Genomic DNA, 20905 nt, shown 5'->3' on the forward strand with positions numbered 1-20905 from the left:
TGCCCAGAGCCTGTGACACCTTCACTTCCGTTGCATGTTCAGTTGTTGCGCTTTCAGTGCGAATCCCCCATCGATAAGTTTCTGAGTGACAACCTGTAGAACTACATCAGCTGTGCATCTCATCAACCAGTCATTCCCACAATGCAGCACGTTGAGCTGGGCGTGAAACAGCCCGGGCTGTGCAGCCGTGCGAGACAGATGGGTGGAGTTTAAAATGTTGTCGGGTGAAGCTGGGTACAACATTAAACTCTCAGACAATCGATCGTAGGATATTGATTGGACGGAACTGCTGCATGGCGCTTCATCAGTCATTTCACGCGAAGCTTTCTCATTAGTGACTGGCAACAAATTATAAGGAGGGCAGAGAGCCTGAGCTCTCTCTTAAAGGTTTGATTTTATTTTGATGACTTTCATTGGCGAAATCTGTAAATGTAGGTTAAATTTGTGACATATGGCCCAGAGAATTAAGGTATTTTTGTAATGTCATATTATTGGCTGGAAGTCCCCTATTGAGTTCCGCTAAGTCGTTTACTTTTTATCGAGCCATATATCAGAATCAGAAATACTATATTGGTATATAAGCATAGAAAAATTACAATAAAATAGTAAGTAAGAAGTATGTTTAAAAAAAGTGCATTTTAGTACAAATGCCTGTATTATTCTGCAATATGTAAGACCAGCATGTAAAAAAGATTGATTGATTTATTATTGATGGATTAGTATAGAAGAGAGGTAGGACCAGACAAGTATGTTGCCTAGTTTCCTTCTGAGAAATTAAAGAAATGCTGAGATATAGGCCTATTGTATATTTTAAAATTTAAGTTTTCTTACATCCCTTAAAATCAAGGCTTTGCGACCCCTGGTGACGTTCTGGTGATCCCTAGTGGAAATCAGGACCCCCAGATTGAGAATCTGTGACGTAAATAAGTAAAAAAAAATCCCATCAAGTTTTCTTATGTGTCTCTGTCAATTTATTTTTAAAAACATGTACAATCTTTAATCATAACAAAAGTACAAAGAACAACAAACAAAAGTATCAAAAGTTGTTTGTTATCTTCTTTGAAAAGATAAAAAAATCAGTCTTCTTTTTTTAAATAAAGAAATCTATATTTTTTGTTTTTAAATCACTAAATTAACATGTTGGACCAGATTGTGAGACAGCTAACCAGCTCAGTGTGGCAGATGGTTGTCTTTAGTCAGCGTTGAGGCACAGACAGACTCCCCGGAGCACCCAGTGGGAGATGTGCATGGTCGTGAACAGGTCTGCCTCAAAAACCAGTCCCACACCCATTGCATTCCTCCTCAAGGATGTGGTGTACACCGGTGTTCGCAGCGTGTTCTATGGCACAAAACACACAAAAACACACACAACAGTTGATAAAACCATCAAAACGGTGACCTGAAGTTTTGTATGGAGGCCTGTATAGTCTGTGGTCCACACCTGTAACCTGAGGCGACGTGCCTCTATGGGGATGACTTTGAGAATGGGCAGTTCATGAACCAGAGTTTTTGGTTTACTCATCACAAGGCAGCTGTTCTCCATGTCCCAGTCTGCTCCCTCCAGATATAGACCAGACACAAAGCAACCTGCAGGGAAAAACGCCGTCACTCTTTGTAACTCCTCACTAACGCTGCATGCTGCAAACACTGAGTGTTGTTCATTACCCTGTCCAGGTCTGTCACTGACTTCATCCTCACTGCGGTACTGGGTGACCTGTGTGTACATTGTGGAAAGATCCAGAGGCCAGCTGTTCTTCCTGCATGCAGCTTGGATCAGGGCTGTCAGGTAGGACTCTGGGATATGGAGTCCTGATAGCCACATAACCTTTGGCTCTCCTTCATCCACCTGGTGGGCATAAGATAAACAAAAATAGGGATCGGAGACACCAAATATTTGTTAATTTAATACGATAGAATACTTTTTGTCACAATTTTACCAGTACTGATTTTTTAAATGGGTATGTAATTTTTCGTGCGTCCTCACCCAGTAACTATACTGTTCATAACGCCTCCTGAAATGGCTCATCCAGTTGCCGAGGGACTTCAGAGTGTCAGGTGCCAGCTTCTTCCAAATGGCAGGGATGTGACCATTAAAAAGGGCTTGAGCTACCTCATCCAACTCACTGCTCATACCCACCTCACCAGCCAAGGCCTATGGGACATGACAGAATCAGAACAAATCTGGTCCTGTGTGAAGCACAAAGCAAATGCAACACCTATCTCTTGTTGCCCTCTGCCCGTCCCTCTCACCCTTTGCAGCTCAGCCAGAGAGCGCTGCATGCGGACCACAAGTTTGTTGAAGCGCTCTAGTTCTTGAAGCAGCACAACTGAGGTCGGGGAAATGTCAGTGCCAAACGTTTTACGGATCACGTCCATGTCGAAAATTTTGGGCAGCTTGTTCTGAATGTCCTGAGCCGCCTGGCTGATGTACTCATCTCTGCTGATACTTCCACCAGATTCACCTGAGGCAGAAGAGTGTGACAAGGTCAAAAGAGAGGAAGTACATGGCACAATGATGGCTAAGGACATTATTATTATTACAATAACATGTTCTATTACACCCATATCTATAATGCATCATAAACAAACTTAGAATGTGATATACTGTGCTGGGCAATGCATAATTACACTTATAAGCACTCAGAAATATTCCAAATGCTTTCTAACAATAATCAAAATACATAAAGTATTTTATAATTATTTTATATCTTTAAGACTTATAAAATCAAGTGTCATAGTATATTTTACAACTGTGTCTCACTGGCAAGAATCATAGTATATTATAATGAATAACTGATTAATTATTAAAAATAATAGTTGTGATACATTATAAACATTCTATAATTCATTATAATCACTGATATAATGCCTTATAATGTGATTATTATGCATTGTGAAATGATGATAATGTAACTACATAACTGTTTCTTCTGGGAGCAAACATTACTTTAGTATATTTATGTACATTTCTATCATTTAGTTGTTCATCATCAAAAAGTTGTGTCAAATTGGAGTGGGCCTATTCAATTACTCAGTTATGACCTGCAGTTAAATAATGTTTTGTGTGTTAGTCTTGCATAGATTTATTTTTCACTTTACTAAAAGTAAACAATACTGGTTATGTATTATATCTGCCTATAACTCAAGAATTTCTGTACTTACAGCCAAAATGACCACTTAGAGTAACTTCAAATTATAATCATCAAATCAAATTATAATACATGATAACAGTGATTATAAAGCATTATAAAATAAGCATAATGTATTACATAATAATTATAATACACTATGATCCTAGCCAAAATACTTATAAGGTATTATTATATCTGAACTTATAGTCTTCACCCTGCATTTCTGTCTTTGACGAGAGACAAAAGATGCTACATGATACCTGTCTGAGGCTGCAGGTCTATGAGGTGAGTCCACATGTCTTTAGCTGCCTGTGTGTAGTATCCTATCTCTGCACTGGAGTGAAGACCCAATACCTCTGGTGTGTTTACCAGTGGTAGGGTCTCAATCTCATCTGTAACAGAGAACACACTAAAGCTGTGAGAAAATGACACAAAACAGAAGTAAAATATATAAACAATAGAAGTAAGAGAATGTAAAGTAATGAAAATAACAACTGACCAACATATGATTTCTTGGGCCCATTTGGAGGGATCTTATAAGCTACATCCTTGTTCCTGAAGAAGTAGAAGCGCCGGAAGCTCTGGAAGAGGAAGTATCCAAGATACTCATCCATGTAGACAGTCAGGATCCTGCGGTCAAAGCTATCGATGGCTCGCCCACCATACATCACCTACAGAATAATAGCCACACAGACTACACTTACAGCATCAGCTAGTAAGATAACAGACATAAAGTTTGTTAAAATACAATAAATTTAGCCTAACCTCCCCAATAAGATATTTAAGACTTTCCCAGGGAATACTGTCGTCTCCTTGGTTGTGAGCTTTGGTCAGGTAAGTGTCCAGGATCTTCATACACACCTGGTGAGCACAGTCACATTATTTAAACCACTGAAAAGTGAAACATAACTGACAATATACCACTTGAATATAAACCCCTCAAAAAAAGTGTAAATGACTCTTGTTGCAACTTACAAAGAAATCAGACTCGCTGAAGTCACAGGAGACATTCCAGCCAATCTTGCCGTACTTGCGTCTCTCTTGCACCACAGCATGGAAAAAGGCCAGCACATACACCAGGCTGCTGAAGGCTGGGTGTGGGCATGCAGTCAAGGACTCCTGGGAGATTTTAGAGTATGTGGCTCTCATGTTCAGCTTGAGACCATTGGGAGGCTCCGTCACTACCTGCACACAATATTAAAATGACAGTGACAATTTTAAAAACCTTATTCAGGGAACCCCCAGGGTTCTCCAAATTAATTTCAAGACTTTTAAATACCGTTTTTGCACCACGTAGAAGGAAATTTAATGCCAACTTCACGTCTATACTGGCAAAAGTGCCGTATGAAGGGTATGATGGAAATTCAGTATGGATTTTAAGCCCTAAACAAGAATTATTTACCATGTACTTAAATAACAATTTTATTATAATACTTGCATGTGATTTCTTCAGTATTGCTAGCAATAGCTGCCACTTCGGACTAAAACAACACTTGCCCATCCTGAGGTTACAAGCTAAAGTGAGTTTCTTAGTAGTAAGGTCTAAAACACTTTAAACACTTTGTTTTTCTTCCTGACATTGTAACATTACACATATGTTTTACACATTTGACAATTATTTATTACATTAAGATATTTACTTAATACTACAAAAGAACAAGAAAAGATTTGAGAACTTTGTAAACAAAATTCAACACTTATAAATGATATTAAATACTTTTAAGCCCTATTTGATAATATTAAATTCAGTGCTTAGTTAATACTTTTAATACCCCCTGGGTACCATGTTTTCTCCACTATTATTATGGTTTCTCTGCAAAATGTGTCTTAAAGTGCTGGTCATGGCAAGCCATCTGATCTCATATTCAGCTTTCAAGACTCTTTAACTAACTCATACACTAAGATGTTTCTCTTGTTTTGAGATTTATTTTACTACTGAGTGTCAACATTTTGAAATGAGATGGGTTAAAGGACATGATGACACTAGTTTCTAAAAAAACAAAAACAATTTGATATGTATTAAAAGTTAAATTGAATGTGGTTAACCACCATATCAGCATGCTTTGTAAAACAAAATTCTGGTTCCCACTACTGGATCTTAGAAAATCTACCCTACCATCTTCAAATCTAAAGCAAACACTACTGAAGGTAAAGACAAAATGTATTTCACCTTCAGAGACTTCTGCAGGATGCCAAGGGGGAAATCCTTAGTGGGGTTGGTGGTGATCCACAAGCGGAAATTTGGGTTGGGCTTGGTGATCCTCTCTAAGGACTTCTCCAGTTCCTTTAACCACTTTACCAGCAGGTGGCAGTTCTGTAGCATCAACCAGTGACCACGGGACACAGCTTTCCCCAACAACTGCAGTGCCACCTTTATCACAGAAGACAGTTACCATTAGCTTCATTACTTTTAACCATCACTTAGTGTATTTACTTAGAGATCCAGATGCTTCATAACTGTGATATGGAAAAAAAAAACAGTCTTCAGTACCTTCTCTTGGCCTTGACCCATAGCAAGGAACTTGAATTTGTCTCCAAAGCCTGACTTCTCTGCTAGTTTCATGAGGTCACTGCCTGGATCTGATCCAGGGCTCAGGATGAAGACAATGGGGGAGGATGGTGTGCTCTGCTTGTAAATAGCATCAAAGTTGATCACAGGGGGCTGAACATATCTGAGCAGAAATACAAGAAAACACATTAAAACTCAGGTCTTGATTTCTTTTCTGTTTAAGTAAGTATATCATCTGTAAACTTTGTCAAATAATTGTATTTATTTTTATTTATTTATTAATTATTGTATTTATTTCAACTTAACTTGCACCACAGGGGTCTGTATACAGGACAGACACTGTATAGACTTTATATTCTGTATATACAGTGACAGTATACATTATACATGTACATATACTGAGTATATCTTCAACTGCATTATCTTGATAGAAACGCTCTCACGTCTCGCCCATGGTGACAGTGACGTAGTCAGTCACAGCTCTGTAGACTCTATCAACACGGAAGCAGCGCAGCAGCAGCAGCTTCTGAAAGGCTGACAGGTTTTCCTCATATTTCATGGGGAACGGAGCTTGTTCTGGGGTATCTAAGTCATACCACTGAGGAGGAAAAAATAAGGATGTTAAACTTTCAACCAATTAAGTGAAATGCCTGTGATGATTCCTGTCACTGTGATCACTTACGGACTCCCATCCAGGAGAATTTTTCTCCACATCATCAGGCAGAGAGCCAAACTGCTCAAGAAAGAGTTCTGCAAGTTTCACTATGTCCTCCCATCCTTGGTCTGGAAGCCAGTCACAAGGCTTTTTGCGCTTGCTCTTTTCCAAGGAGAGATTACCTTTACATATGAGGTGGAAAAATGGAACATTTGCTTTGAACATTGTGTGTATACACACGTTTGTGTGTGCTTAACTGTAGCCTACTTAAAGGTCCAGTGTGTAAGACTGACATGGATCTATTGGCAGAACATGGCAGAAATGGAATATGATATTCATGAGTATGTTTTCATTAGTGCAATCATCTGAAAATAAGAATAAATAAGAATAAGAAAGAAGAAAATAAGAAAACCAAGTTTTTTGTTACCTTAGAATGAGCCCTTTATATCTACAGAGACTGTGGGACCGCTTTCAGGGAGGCCACCATGTTGCACCACCATGTTTCTACAGCAGCCCAGAGCGGACAAACTAAACACTGGCACTACTTATGGCTTATTGTGATTTTTGCAAGTTTTGTGGCCACTAAAGGTTCTCCTAAGCACTTGGAAGGGGACGGTGAGGCAAGGTGTTTGCAATCTGCAAGCTCACCAAACTTTTCAGCTCTTCCCACAGAATGGCAGACACCTTAGGTGAATATATTGGTCCTGGACTTATTTCACCCCTGTAAGCAGCTATAACACATAATTCATGTATTATTTATATCTTCAACTGTGCAATACCCTGGTATACACTGGCATCAGTAATGCATTTATATTCAATATTTCAACTAATATTCTTTATAATACTGTATACTAACACTATATATAATATTCTTGCATTTTAATATGCTTATTTATAGACCAACTTTCCAGTTTTATTGTTTCTGTACACTGTTATTTTATACTGTATAATACATATTTTCACATATTTCTTCTTTTCAATTGTTTCCCTATATATGTTTGTTAGATATTGTAGTATAATGTACATATTTTTTACACACTTCTTTTTTATAGTTTCTATTTTTCTTAGAATTCTCTACGCTTAGATATATTTCCCTCTGAGGATCAACAAAGTATTTCTCATTCTGATTTCAGATGGCACACACACTGGTCCTTTAAATATTTTAGAGTCCAAAATCTTTGGATATCTCACCCTTGATAAAAAACTCCAGCTCCTCCTGAGGTGCCCTCCCTTCTGCCTGTTCAATCTTGATGGTCATGTTAAAGGAAAAGAGCAGCTTGTGTTTCTCAAACAAACCTGAGGATATGCAGTGAGATCAGGTTATGAAATTTACGAGATAATAAAGATGATGAATACTGTCTTAAGAAATTGATCTTTTTTCATCCAATGTATTAACCCGTCTTTTTATTTTACCTGTGCAGCCATAGTTATAAACACTGTGTGTCAGAGTGTTTATGATGTTCATCAGTCTTTGGCGTAGGGAAGAGTCAGGCAGAGATCTGCGCAGTGAAAAGTCAAACACCTCCAGGTAAGAGGCTAGAGAGTACTGGTACATGCTGTTCACCAGAGCCATTTCTGTCAGGGCAAAGAACAGGATAGCACCGCGCTTGGCAGCAGGTCGGTAGCCGTCTCTAAGTTTATCAATGTCCACGGCCGTCTTCTCAGCCAGCTCCAGTTTCTCAAATACCTGATGATCACAACAACAAACAATGAAAAAGACATGATTGGTGATTTCAGTGAAATTTATATTCCTCCATGAGTTCACTGATACTTGATACAGCCAAACTGACCTCACTGGCTTTTGACTTTGTTTCCTCCAGTGTGAAAATGAGCTCTGTGTTATCTAACATGTTGCCTGTAGATGTGGCCAGCTCTCTGAGCAGGGAGTCCCCAAGTTTCTTCAGCAGCATCTTACTGTCACTTGTCTCTTGGATCAAATACTCACGCTGCTCCTCCAGCTCCTTCTTCTCAAAGCCCATGATAACACTCAGCAGCTGGTCCTCCAGACCTTTAAGGGTCACTACATGGAACATAGATACAATAAATCCACGGACAGAGACAGGCAAAGCTTTTAGTACATGCTGGTCAAATGTTACAAATAAAAACTTTGGCTGCCATGCTAAAAGATCTTACCAGTGTAGTTAATGACCATGGCTTTTCCAAACACTGATGGAGAATATTTGGGATTAGCCAGTTTGGTGTTGAGGTACAGTCTAAAGTTGGGATCATAGTCGACCTCCTTGTCACCCAGCATGATGACTTGTCTGCCCTCTGCTCCTTTTACATTCTTCTCCAGGACATTGTCAATCACGGGGTCGATGTACTCATCCACATCTTGGAAAAGGAATGGGAAGCCATATTTGATGGACAGTTCTAACTGCTTCAGGAAGTCTGGATCATTGAAAGATGAGATCTGGGGAAAAAAAAGATGATCACACTATCAGGACCACATATTCTGACTCTACAAAGTGCTTATTCTTTATTCTTTATTTGGATCCCCATTAGCTTCTGCAGCGGTGGTTACTTATCTTCCTGGGGTCCAATTAAAAACATAAAACATTAAACAAACACTGGCAGCACACAGACAGCAGTGACCAGCTCTAGTCAGTGCAGCCTAAAATCACATATTAAAAGTTAAAACAATAAAAACATCAGATAACTTAAACAATCACAATTAGTCATTGTTGAAGTGTTTTTATGAATAAATATTTTCTTCTGATTTTTCTTCATCTTTTTAAATAATGTATTCCTCTGGCTGGACACTCCATAAATTACTCAGTTTTCAAGTTGAATTGTTCTTGGTTTAGGAAGTTCAAGCTGACCCATGGTGACCTATCTGGTATGATGACTATGTGATAGACCTGGCTGGACAAGTTGTTCTATGAAGTAGTCTGGTTTACCATCTACCATTGCAATTCTGGCAAATATGAGAAGAGTGGGTGTTAATTCCTCTTCAAAAGTCAACCATGACAGTCCACAATGCATCTTTGTGGCAGCAGTCTTAAAAGAGCAGTGAGGAGTAATTCATTGCAGAGCATTTCATTTAGATCTCTACACATAGCAGCAATCCTGAACAGAGTTGAGTCATCTGTATATATTTACACATTTGCTTGCTCCAGGACAGACAATAATTGATGGAAATGGGAAACAGAAGAGAATACTGAAGAGATTCTGGGGCTGTTAGCAGTGGGAAACTGTCTAAAGCAGTCATTCTGGGATTTGAGTGCAGTAATGATGCATAACTATCAATATGAAACTTTTTGTACCTTGAGATTATTGTTTTCTTCCTTCTTCTTAATCCAGTTGAGAGCTTGCTGTTGAGGGTCAATACACAGGGAAAATCGGCTCCCTTTGGTTGTGAGGATTCCATTCTGCACTGACAGCTCATCTGGAGGCAAGCCCTCTGAACCCCATCTGTCACACAGGGTTTATTTGACACATAGTTAGCCCTACAGTCACTGTTGAGCACAGCCAAAATAAAGACAAATCCATATACAACAAGCACCTGCTCTGCAACCACAACATCTTATTCATATGACTTGACAGGACATACTCATACTGCAAATTGTCAACTCGTGTTTCTTCTCACCTACTGATTTCTACTTCATCAGTCAGAAGGTTTTCGATTTTGAAAGGCTGACTCAGGGGGATGCCTTTCACCTGCACATCCTTGACCCATACTTGGTAGACCATTTCATTCCTGAAGTCCCAGCTGAAGGCCCCTTCGTAGCTCAAGAAAGCAGCAGAGATCAGACAGTCACCCAGGAGACGCACACGCCGCTGCTTCAACTCCTCCAAATCTTGTGTCCACCTGGGCGGGGACAGTGTAGAAGGGGAAGAAGTATTGTTGCATTGTAGCATTGTTAAAGACATTGTTAGCACAAAGATTGATTTTGTTTAACTAAAAACAGACAAACCCAGTAGCCCACTTAACTTTGCTGAAGGATGTAATGCAGTACTTATTTTTTTCACTGAAAGGAAATTTTAATATGCTCTATCTGATATGGTAACCTTTTACATTCATTTATTTCAAAAAGATAACCCCATGAATGGTAACTGATACTGGTATTATTTACAGTGATATCTATGACACCCCCTTTAATTTTTTTTTTTTTTTGTCTATTTGATTTTTTTTTTCTTTCTTCCTTGCACTAATGATATACAAACCATATGTATATAAGAAGTTAAAAGTTAAAAAAAGACAGCAGTAAGGAGAAATAGGTGGAGACACAAACAGATGAATAAAAGAAGATTAAAAAGAAACAAAGAAACAACTATTAGCAGTATTGTTTGACTCATAGTTTCATGTGTTGTGTCCTTTACAGTCTAACCGTTCATTCTCAGAGCTCAGGCCAGAGATGAGTTTGTCAGCAGCTATCAGCCTCCGCTCCATGAGCTCAGCCTCCTCTTGTAGCCGCATTTTCTCAACGGTAGCATCATTGTACTTGTCTCTAAGAGCCTCCAGCTCCTTCTGAATATCACTCAGCTCGCTCTGAATGTGCTCCAGCTCCCGCTTACTCTGAAAGAAGTTCTTCTCTAGGCTTGCCACCTAAGAAAATATTGGAAATAGCTGTTATGTCTGTGTTTCTTCTTAGAGAACATGATCTATAAGAATTTTCAGACCTTGTATTACCTTCTCTCTCTTGGGTTTTATCTCTCTGGCAACTTCACAGTAACCCATGATAGCCTCAACAAACTTGAGCATTCCTGAGCCAGCCTTACTGATGGCTTGCATCTCCTTAAAACTTGTCTGGAGGTTCTTTAGGAAGCCTAGCCAGGGAAATCGCAAGGAAAACAACTGTGGCAAACTATCTATATACAGTGCATGGATATTATTATTCACAATAGGTTTCCATTTATCATGAAGCTGACTTACCTTTGACAGTCCTGACCTGGTTGTTATTTATGGAATCACAGTCCATCTCCATCAGCGAGCGCAGGAAGTTGGCTTCTGACATCATCCCCTTGGCTGACTGCCAGCTGATATCCCTGTAGCCACGCAACACCAGGATACACTCACAAACCACCTGCACCTGTTTGGGTGGCTTGGCAAAGGATCTGCACAATGGACCAGCAGGAAAAGGCAGATAAATTAGCAGCAGATTAACAGATGATGGAAGTTTGCTTTTTTGGTCAGGTCATTTTAAGTCCTGTTTTTTCACGACTGATATGTAAAGGATAATGTACAGTTCAGGATGATTAAAGGCATCACCATGTTGGGGTTTATTTTACAATAATGAGGGGAGTATTATTGATTAGTCATGATGTTTTTGTCTTTTCTTACATACATACATACAGCTTTTTCAACAACAGAACGCAATGGTCCTCTGAGTAAGCAGAAGTTTACCGAATTTCTGTGACATCTGATTTTTCAAGGTCTTGCAAGGCTTCGCGGGCTGCCTCTAATGCCGGCAAAGCTTCAGCAAGGGAACTTTCAGCTTCTTTCTTCTCAACGGCTATCACTTTGTTCTGCTCCTCAATCTCTTTGGCCTTGTCTTCTGCCAGAGTCTTTTTTTCCTCAGCTAGAGGAAAAAGTTATTGATAAGTGGTTTGTAACAGCCATGTTTAGTTTCAGAAGCTGCAAGGACACTGCGTTTAGTGCAACCCGCAGTTAAGAGATGCAGGTACTCACTGACCTACAGTCGTATTTGCTGTGATCTCATCCAGCAGGGCCTCACAAGCGGTGGACTTTTCAGCGAGGACCACCTTCTGCTCTGCTAGCTTGACATTCAGTTCAGCCAGCTGCTCACTGGCCTCCTTCAGTTTATCCAAACCTCCCTCTAAATGTTTGCACTGAGCTGGAACAGGAGAGAACATGTGATCCCAAAGAGGCACAGCTAGAAGCTCCATTCAAATCATTTCATAAATTCAACTTATTCAACAAAAACATAAAAAACACTTATCCTCAACCTCAGCGAACTCATTCAAAGCTAACTGGCATGGGTTAATTAGACCCTTTCCAAATTTCCATCATCACTTTTTCTGAGTAATTATGAGCAACTTTGAAAAAAAAGAAACATCACTTTTCATTGCATTATTTGTGCTTTCCTGAATAATATATTCACATTTGGGTGCATCATCATTTTTTTTAACATGCTCCATATCCTCACCCAGGATATGTTGGTCCTTTTCTTCCAGGAGGTTGGAATAAGTGTTAATGAAGTCCAAGTAGTTTTTTGGAGTAACATAGTTGCACCGCCTGAGTTTCTGCTGGAAGAGCTTGCTGTATTCACCCACAGAGTTATGGACCATGCATACATGATCTATTACTGCTGCAGAGTGCGCCTCAGGAATCATTGGACTTTCACCTGTAGCAAAGACAAAACTGTGAATTCCTCCAAAATAATTGTTGAGATTTCAGGATAAATTTCCAGATATAGGTCTCATCATAGCTAAATTAAGAAAAGGCAGCCCTTAAATGGCTTTCCGGAAACAACCTTCTCCATAAAAGATGCTTTTAAAAAAGATATAAAAGTGTCTAATTACATACCGAGGAAAGACTGAGCAACTGCAAGTAATGCTTGTGGAGGCCATGGCTGGAACCAGTCTATCACAGTGTTGTTCATCAGCCCTGATAAAGAAAAACACAGTGTTAGTGAAATAAAATCAGAAATTCTATTAAAATCATGAAAAGCGTGACTCTATGTCACCTGGGAAGTTTCTGCAGCGTGTCCTCAAGGTGTCTCCCACTGGAGACATGCCTAAAACAATGTGTAGATTGTTGGCGCTCTTGTTGACAAAGTATTGCCACACACTCTCTTTGGATGGACCTACTCCCATCTTAAGAGCCTCTTCACGGAGCTGGTTGAGAACTGACTCCTTCTCATCATCAGGGAACAAAGCAGGAACAATGCCTATAATGAGAGCATGATCAGGGTACAAAAGCTGTAGCTTTAAAGACAGACAGTGTGATCCAGGAGGTTTGTGTGATATCAAACCTGAGGTGAGCATGTTGTTAATGAGTTCCAGGAAGCCTTCTTCAACAACATGTGCATCAGTAAAGAGGAACACTGTCTTCTTATTTTCAATGCCAAGCTTCAAGTACAGTGTTTTCAGGTCTTCACGGAAGTTTAACTCACTGTATCCTCTGCATAGTGTTATCTCAAACACCTGAGAAAAGCAGAATCCACTACTAGTTGCTGAACATTGATTTGCAAATATTCCTCTGTAAGTGATTTTTAACAAAGAAATCAGGAGCTATATGGAGCTATACTTAAGTGCTGGTTTTTGAGTTTAACAACCTCACAGCCAGCAGTGAAAGCAGCAAGCTTGGTGAGGGACTGCTTGCCAGAGCCCCCCACACCGACGAGTAGCGCATGGCCACGATCAATGCGGATGATGCGATGCACTCGGGTCAGATGCTCCAGAGCGTCATCAAACAGTACTAAATTCATCCTAGACTTGTTCTCATTGTATTCTTCTAGAATTTCCTGCACAATGCAAAACAGAGTAGTCTTTCAGTATATCTAAAAACAGAATGTGGCAGTAAATTACTGTAACAAAACTACAGTTGCTTTATTATACTACTCTATTCCAAAACGAGCATTAGATTGAGGCCACTCTTCACAGTTAACAACACAGTTAATAACTTGACAATACCTGAAACATGGCTTTTGAGGCATCATAATCCTGTATGTCCTCGTACACCCTTGGTTCGCTCTCACTGAGAGCTGTCCTGTAGTCTCCAAAAAGAATCGGGTCCTTCATGACTGTCTCCATGTCTGACTTGAAATGCTCCTCAATCAGGTTCTTTATGTGGCCTTGAACCTGGTGGCAAAAAATCACACTGAATACATGCCTACATTTGCACAGTTTTGTACAGTTGGAGGAACAATTACGCATATTGTGTTTGTCCCTCAAGTCAAAACAATAAATATACCTCTAAAACCATTATTAACAGTTACCAAGGTTTTGTCAGTTTCATCAATGAGCCTGTCATGGAAGATTCGCAGGCACTCATTTCTCCAAACACGCACAAACTGAGTAACAGTCAAAAACCTGTTAGAGAAATCAGGGAAAACAAAGACATTAAGGGCCTGTTAAGACCTGGTATCAACATGTGTCAAGGGTGATCTGATCAGAAGTGAACAGCTCTAGGTAAAGCTGTGAATGCACCCAAGATGTACGGAGGACAAATTTGAGATCTGATCACTCAGACCACATTCTGAGTTCTGCGCTGACAGTGCAGGTAAAATCTGTAAACTGATTTAGTAGTTTAGTGTGGCACTGAACAAAAAAAGGAACCAATAATCGAATCTTGGGGGAGTGAACAAAAAAAGGAACCAATAATCGAATCTTGGTATTGAACAGCCAAATAGACAGTAATGGACACTCAAATGACAAAATACCCCCAGTGTGTGTTTGCATACAGGTCAAGGAAGTGTTATCCAATCACATGTGGTCAGGATGCATCTGGAAACGCATATGTGTGAACTTAGACCTATCCAACTGTAATCAGATTACCAGGGAAGCATGTAAATGCCAGGTTTAAGAAAGACAGACCTATAACTGCAAAGTCTCTCTTAATAGAGTGAATGCACTTCATCAGACCTGTCAGGTTTGGTGAGGGTCAGTCCATTATACACTCTTGACAGGTCCCTCAGATTGAAAATGTAATGGAACTTGGAGGGAGTTGGTGGCAGATCTTTGATGATGTTGTTGTACAGCTCCAGTGTGCAGATGGTGACTTTATCACAAGCCTTCTGTATGACATCCTCAAATTTCTAAAACATTTGATCAAGTTTATTATATCCAGGTGATGCGGATGATTGAAATTCTGATATGTATTAGGTTATGTGGAGAGAGACATAGATACTCACTCTGGTGTGGCCTTTGATGATAGAAGCATAGATGAGGTGGAGGGACTCCACTGAAGGGAAAGGAATGCTGAAGACACTGAAGAGCGAGACAAAGCGGGGATCTACCTCATTTCTCCCACCTCCAGCCTTTCCCATGGCAGCAATGAAGCCGAGGTCCTTGAGGATTTTGTAGTTAAGCTCCTTCCCTCTGTCATATATACCTCCTCGGTCCAATAACAACTTCAGAAGTGCGATAGGCTGCTGTGTGCCGTAACTATCCACCTAGATGAGCATACAGGATATTAAAAGAATAGCAAACATACAACCTCAGTCACTAATCACAATAAAGGAGATAAGAGACATAGTTGGGAGCTCATAGCTGGTACCTTTGGCATATTCATGTCATCCATAAAGACCAGCAGTCTCTTCCCCATAGGAGGCCCATAGATCTCTTTGGTTCTTTTCTCCACATTGGCCTCCAGGTTCCTCTGCAGGTCCATTGAAGTCGTTCTGGATGAGAAGTTGATGATCAGAGTAATCTAGAAAGAGAGAAGAAGAAATATAATCTCAAGTGACATAAAAAATACACACATGCATGTTTAGATAAACTCACTCTTGTATCAGCACTGAGGTTCTTTAGGAAGTTGTGAATCGTAGCAGTCTTGGAGGTTCCAGACTCTCCAACCAGAAGCACTGGCCTCTTAATTTTCACCATCTGTTCCAGGATCCAGCTGGCCCTCGTGGTATCAATAGTTGGCACTATGGCAAAGATGGAGGACGGATGAATCAAAGTGGAAAAAGGAGGGAGGGAGGGCCAAAAAGTTTAAAGTGCAAGTATGTATGCATATTTGTTTTTATTTTTTGAGGACACTGGATTTGTTCTTGTCTTACAGCTCACAGAATTGAACTTTACCTAGAATATCAGCAAACTTCATGTCAGGACTGTGGATGTATTTGGTGACCAGGGAACTCCAGGGAACCCACTTCTCCTGGGTTCCATCAAAATGGAAGTCATACAGAGTTGGGAGGTATCCTGTATGGATACAGACATAATAATGTTGAAAACTTACATAATAAAATTCACCTGCACATATTCATGTGGAGAATAAACTTGTTAAAACGTAAAGCTAGGCTTGTTTTCACTATATTTATACATTCGACCTAAAACCATCAAGCAATTCTGTTCAGAAATTTTCAACAGTATCTGAAATGATGGTCATATAGGACAACTGAAATCAGGACAGGAAAGGGGGGAACAGAGTGGAAGAATGACACACAGCAAAGGGCCTTAGGTGACAGTCAAACCCACAGCTGCTGCAGAGGACTCACAGCCCCAGTACACGGCAACTGAGCTAAATGGCCACCTACCATTTTTTAAAATCTCATATATCGTCATATCTCTCAACCATGTTCTATAATACGGTGGTTCCCAACCCTTTTCCTGAAGGGACCCCTTTTCTATCATTGAATGAACTGATGACCCCTTACTAATTGACATATTGTACAGATATTTCATATTATATTTGATGTTTCATAATAACAGTAAAGAACAACTGTACAAGTAACACAAATAGTGAATGCAATAACTACAGGTGATTTGGGTGAATTTTGAGCAGGTTGTAAAAACAGTCTGAGATACTTAATAGGCTTCTTTCAGTGTCCGGTTCAGCTTTAAGTTTTCTCCACAGAAATGCTGAGATTCAGGCCTACTGTGCATTTCTAAAAAAAAGGACTCACAACTCCCCATGAAGCTTTGGTGACAACCTTGTGGGGGGTGGGACCCCAGGTTGAGAAACAGTAATCTAGTATACAAATTAAATTTCACCAACAATCAAACTATATGTACAAAGGTATATTATGTACAATTATGAGAACGCACACCCATTTCATAATCATCAAGCACTAATACTTTCTTACCTGGGATCTCACTAGGCCCAGCCAGGGCTTTCTCATCATGCACTGTGTTTAAGCAGGAAAGCCTTTTGATGAACTCATCAAACCTGGTCCTGCCACTCTCCAGCAATATGGCTCCTAGTGAGCAGTACAGAGCTTCCAGGAAGTAACACTCCAGGACTTCAGCACTGCTGTTCTCACCCTCAAGTAATGCATCCAGTGTCAAGCAAAGCTGAGTCACCTGAACACACAGCCAACACATGCACAATTCATACAAGCAACCTAAAATATGGGACCATACTAATTCTTCCTCAATTCTTCAAGTATAAACACAACAACACCAGAACTGAAGTATATTTGAGATTAATGAGATTAATTTACCATGTTCAGATCTGTCTGAGGGACGACAGTCTTCAGTTTCTGGCCCTGTTTGCCATCAACAATACCATCCACAATCATGTCAATACAGCTGGGCACATATTTCTCAAACAGTTTGTTGAGCACTTCTTGTTCCTAGAAAAAAAGCCAAAGACACTGTTGAGTTGTTATCAAATTATGAGCAAATACAATTTTTACATAGTGGTTATGTATTTTTCTAATACCCTGCCAGGTCTGTTGGCTACCCATCTCTGCCAGTATGGGGTGTATTTTAGGTTTTTGGGGTCGACAAAAACCATCCCACAGCGGGAAACAGTAGCAGGGGAAGCATACTGAAGATCTCCAACCTGTAATAGTGAAGTTTCATTATATTATGACCTGAAAGTTGAGTTGCAGAAAAGTGTAGGGACATTCAGACAAACCTCAAACAGCAGGGCACAGTGACTCTGTAAACGTATCCGTTCTCCATTGGCTAGAGTAAGGAGCTTGTTGTCATCCATCACTGAGTTCATATTCTCCACCCACAGAGCATCCACATCGCCATCAAACAGGATGTACCTGTGAGTCAAAGTTCAAGTCTTTGTGTACTATTCCACAGAAATTCTTCCTCCTTCATCTCCTCAATTTATGAATAAATATATGAATGAATCAGTGATCTTTTAATCACTCTCCTGTTTACCTCCGCTCTTTTTTCTCAGTAGGCTTGTTGATGTCACGGAAGATGTTGGATAAGATCCCATCAGTCCAGTCTCGAGTGTCAGGGTCCAGAACACCATAAAGTTCAATGACACTCATGGCTTTAGGGTTCAGGGGATACATCTTGGTCTGCATTCCCAATCTAATGATGAAATAAAAAGGTTACTACTATGGCCACAAAAGATCAGGAAGATGGTGTATAACTAGGTGGTTTAAACTGACACTGACTTGGTCTGAGCTTGACATAATGTGCTGATCACAACAGATTTTCCACCACCTGTTGGGCCCACAATCATAGTAGTGTGTCTGGTCATCATTGTCTCATACATCTGCACCACTTTATCCACCTGAAACCACAGAGTATAAAGAATATGGTGTTTCAGCATCTAAACATTCACATGGTAAAACTAAATCTGTCCACAGACCACATTAGACACCTGGTTAGGCAGTAGGATGTATTTGTTATCCTCCAGGATCTGTTCCACTGCATCATTGAAGTTGGGGTAGCGAACACGAGGGCAGTCCAACCCAGGGAACAAGTCAGAGATCAGCCCGAGGAACAGAGGCACATCCTCAAACACAAACTTTGGCAGGTTCATGTCCCTGAGAGCACGCATTAACACCACATCCTGTGGACAGGAAACACCAGAATGTTCAAACAAGAACATGTTCACAAGGAATTAAGTGGAAAATGTTTTCACGATTGAAAATGTCATATCAAAATTAATCTCACCCAATTTAAATTTTATATCTGTGCGACCTCCCTCTAGTTTTTCTCTTTCAGTGTTCAAAGTTTCAGTGTGTAGGATTTAGTGGCATCTAACAGGGAGCTTGCAGATTGCAAACACTCACTCTACAAGTGTGTAGGAGAAACTATGGTAGCTGCAAAGCACACCGAAAACACGAAAGGCCAGATCTAGAGCCAGAGTTTAGTTTGTCCATTCTAGACTAGTGTAAAAACATGGCAGTGCAAAATGGAGGACTCCGTAGAAGAAGATCAGTGCCCTCTGCTGATATAAACAGCTCATTCTAAGGTAATGAAAACACAACATCATCTGAATTTCAGATTATTATACACTAATGAAAACATACTTGTGAATATTATATTCCATTTCTGAAATACTCTGCCGACAGATCAATGTAAACCTTAACCTTTAAACCTACAGTTCTTTTGAGAAAAACAGGTTCTCAGGTAGCCTGGCACAAAAAGCGTATTGAATGTCACTATGGAGCAGAGTGAATGTGACTGAGACAGTTTTTAAGTCATACTGACAAGGAGCAGCAAAACCTGATATAAAGTACCGGATTGATAAGAAAGTGTGGTATCTGCAACATTTCTTGTTGCAGGATGCTAGATAGACACTGCCTGAATCAGAATAAATAAATCTTGCACTGGAAGATCTAAACAAATTCCCAACAGTTTCCTAACAGCAATCAAGGTTCAGTCTATATACCTGAAGAATCATGAATAATACCACTGTTGTTCCATATTGAATGTAAGCAAAAAGAAGTTCACAATATGAAAATGAAACAAATCTTCTCTGGTCTCTACCTCACGTAAGTCTGTTGAACCTCTCTTCAGCTCTCCTGCCATCACTAAGACAGACTTCAGAGCTCGCAGGCCAAAGTCATAATGAGACTGCTTGGACAGCTGCTCACGAGCCAGCTTATACAGTACTGTCATCTTCCTTGCCAGCACCTGGATTAAGCAAAAGTGAAGAGATAAAATCCTCAATTTTTTTTTTTTTCTAAATTATTCATTCTAATTTATACTTGCATTTTCGCATTACTGAGAACACTAATATAAATCTTGTACATTATAGTAATATTGCATATACAATGTTCACTATACATTGCTCAGGATGAGATCTGAATAGTAACAATATCGTTTGTGTTCAGTGTCCCTCACCTTGGCCATAAGGAAGCCCTCAGAGAAGAGCATGATCTCACAAATCTGCTGCAGGTCAGGCACAATGACCACCACAGGTCTGAAGAGGGCTTTGACTGACTCTGGCAGCTCAGTACGTCCTGCATAGCCTGGGTTCATGGTGATGAAAATACCCATGCGATCGTCCAGGGTGATCTCTTGCCCTTCAAACTGATGTGCATAGTGAAAAGAAGGTGGTTTAAGGTGAATAAAGGTCAACAACTCCTCTACATGTAGGTTAAAAAAGACAAGCCATCAAGTGAAATAACCTTCAATCTTTGCAAAATGTCCTTCAATTTATATGAAAACTGGAATTATTTTTGATGCATTCATTACTTCAGTGTATGCATTTCTACAACAGACTTACGTGAAACTTTTTGCGGTGCAAAATGAGAGCATTGCGGATAGTCTGGATTTGGGAGGAGATGACTGACAACACTGATGCATCAATACGATTGAACTCATCAAAGCAGCCCCAAGCTCCACACTGAGCAAGGCCAGACAAGATCTTACCCACAGCCTACACACAAAGAGGAAAGGAAATCAAGGAAAAAAGTCTAGTAACATTTAAAAAAAAAGTGAGAGTGGGTACTCCTTGAGTGCAATCGAGTAAAGTTTTGGCATCACCTCTGAGACATATGCAAATGAGCACAGTGCCAGCAAATAAACATAAAATGCATGAACATACCATAAGTATACATGTCTGTTTGAATATAGACACCCTCTATTATTAATAGGTGTGGTTGCATTTTTTTATATGTGACATGTAAGGCCATGGCACACCAATTAAACACTCTAGAACAACAGGGACCATTCTAATGCTGGCACATATCTGTGTTTTAAAACTGCCCATGACACACTGATCAAACAACAGCTGACCAAGCTTAACAATTGACTGCCAACATAAACTCAAAATGG

At 39.9% G+C, this 20905-nt stretch overlaps 1 protein-coding gene across 2 annotated transcripts in view; it reads right to left on the bottom strand.

Annotated features, from left to right (window-relative positions):
- Positions 1 to 948: 948 nt before the first annotated feature.
- Positions 949 to 20905, bottom strand: part of LOC146316724 (dynein axonemal heavy chain 10-like) — a 35372-nt gene continuing 15415 nt past the window's right edge. For both annotated transcript variants that reach the window (XM_084733559.1, XM_084733558.1), the window contains exons 33-78: positions 20355 to 20507; positions 19970 to 20158; positions 19613 to 19759; positions 18498 to 18689; positions 18289 to 18407; positions 18044 to 18202; positions 17787 to 17922; positions 17589 to 17711; positions 17368 to 17499; positions 17011 to 17227; positions 16007 to 16126; positions 15707 to 15852; positions 15480 to 15632; positions 15115 to 15375; positions 14846 to 15018; positions 14200 to 14293; positions 13895 to 14062; positions 13537 to 13725; positions 13234 to 13405; positions 12946 to 13149; positions 12786 to 12866; positions 12406 to 12603; positions 11932 to 12093; positions 11643 to 11817; positions 11172 to 11353; positions 10929 to 11065; positions 10627 to 10844; positions 9885 to 10106; positions 9562 to 9709; positions 8429 to 8708; positions 8086 to 8315; positions 7709 to 7982; positions 7487 to 7591; positions 6323 to 6477; positions 6084 to 6238; positions 5623 to 5803; positions 5302 to 5502; positions 4107 to 4316; positions 3897 to 3992; positions 3631 to 3802; positions 3392 to 3523; positions 2251 to 2462; positions 1985 to 2152; positions 1666 to 1846; positions 1442 to 1587; positions 949 to 1339 (exon numbers count right to left, since the gene is read on the bottom strand). In XM_084733559.1, the coding sequence (XP_084589685.1) occupies positions 1193 to 1339; positions 1442 to 1587; positions 1666 to 1846; positions 1985 to 2152; positions 2251 to 2462; positions 3392 to 3523; positions 3631 to 3802; positions 3897 to 3992; positions 4107 to 4316; positions 5302 to 5502; positions 5623 to 5803; positions 6084 to 6238; positions 6323 to 6477; positions 7487 to 7591; positions 7709 to 7982; positions 8086 to 8315; positions 8429 to 8708; positions 9562 to 9709; positions 9885 to 10106; positions 10627 to 10844; positions 10929 to 11065; positions 11172 to 11353; positions 11643 to 11817; positions 11932 to 12093; positions 12406 to 12603; positions 12786 to 12866; positions 12946 to 13149; positions 13234 to 13405; positions 13537 to 13725; positions 13895 to 14062; positions 14200 to 14293; positions 14846 to 15018; positions 15115 to 15375; positions 15480 to 15632; positions 15707 to 15852; positions 16007 to 16126; positions 17011 to 17227; positions 17368 to 17499; positions 17589 to 17711; positions 17787 to 17922; positions 18044 to 18202; positions 18289 to 18407; positions 18498 to 18689; positions 19613 to 19759; positions 19970 to 20158; positions 20355 to 20507 (7815 nt within the window). In that variant the 3' untranslated portion in view covers positions 949 to 1192. The remainder of the gene's footprint in view (positions 1340 to 1441; positions 1588 to 1665; positions 1847 to 1984; positions 2153 to 2250; positions 2463 to 3391; positions 3524 to 3630; positions 3803 to 3896; positions 3993 to 4106; positions 4317 to 5301; positions 5503 to 5622; positions 5804 to 6083; positions 6239 to 6322; positions 6478 to 7486; positions 7592 to 7708; positions 7983 to 8085; positions 8316 to 8428; positions 8709 to 9561; positions 9710 to 9884; positions 10107 to 10626; positions 10845 to 10928; positions 11066 to 11171; positions 11354 to 11642; positions 11818 to 11931; positions 12094 to 12405; positions 12604 to 12785; positions 12867 to 12945; positions 13150 to 13233; positions 13406 to 13536; positions 13726 to 13894; positions 14063 to 14199; positions 14294 to 14845; positions 15019 to 15114; positions 15376 to 15479; positions 15633 to 15706; positions 15853 to 16006; positions 16127 to 17010; positions 17228 to 17367; positions 17500 to 17588; positions 17712 to 17786; positions 17923 to 18043; positions 18203 to 18288; positions 18408 to 18497; positions 18690 to 19612; positions 19760 to 19969; positions 20159 to 20354; positions 20508 to 20905) is intronic.

Source organism: Lutjanus erythropterus, chromosome 13, assembly GCF_056507025.1.
Source record: "Lutjanus erythropterus isolate fLutEry1 chromosome 13, fLutEry1.hap2, whole genome shotgun sequence".
Classification (NCBI taxonomy): Eukaryota; Metazoa; Chordata; class Actinopteri; order Lutjaniformes; family Lutjanidae; genus Lutjanus; species Lutjanus erythropterus.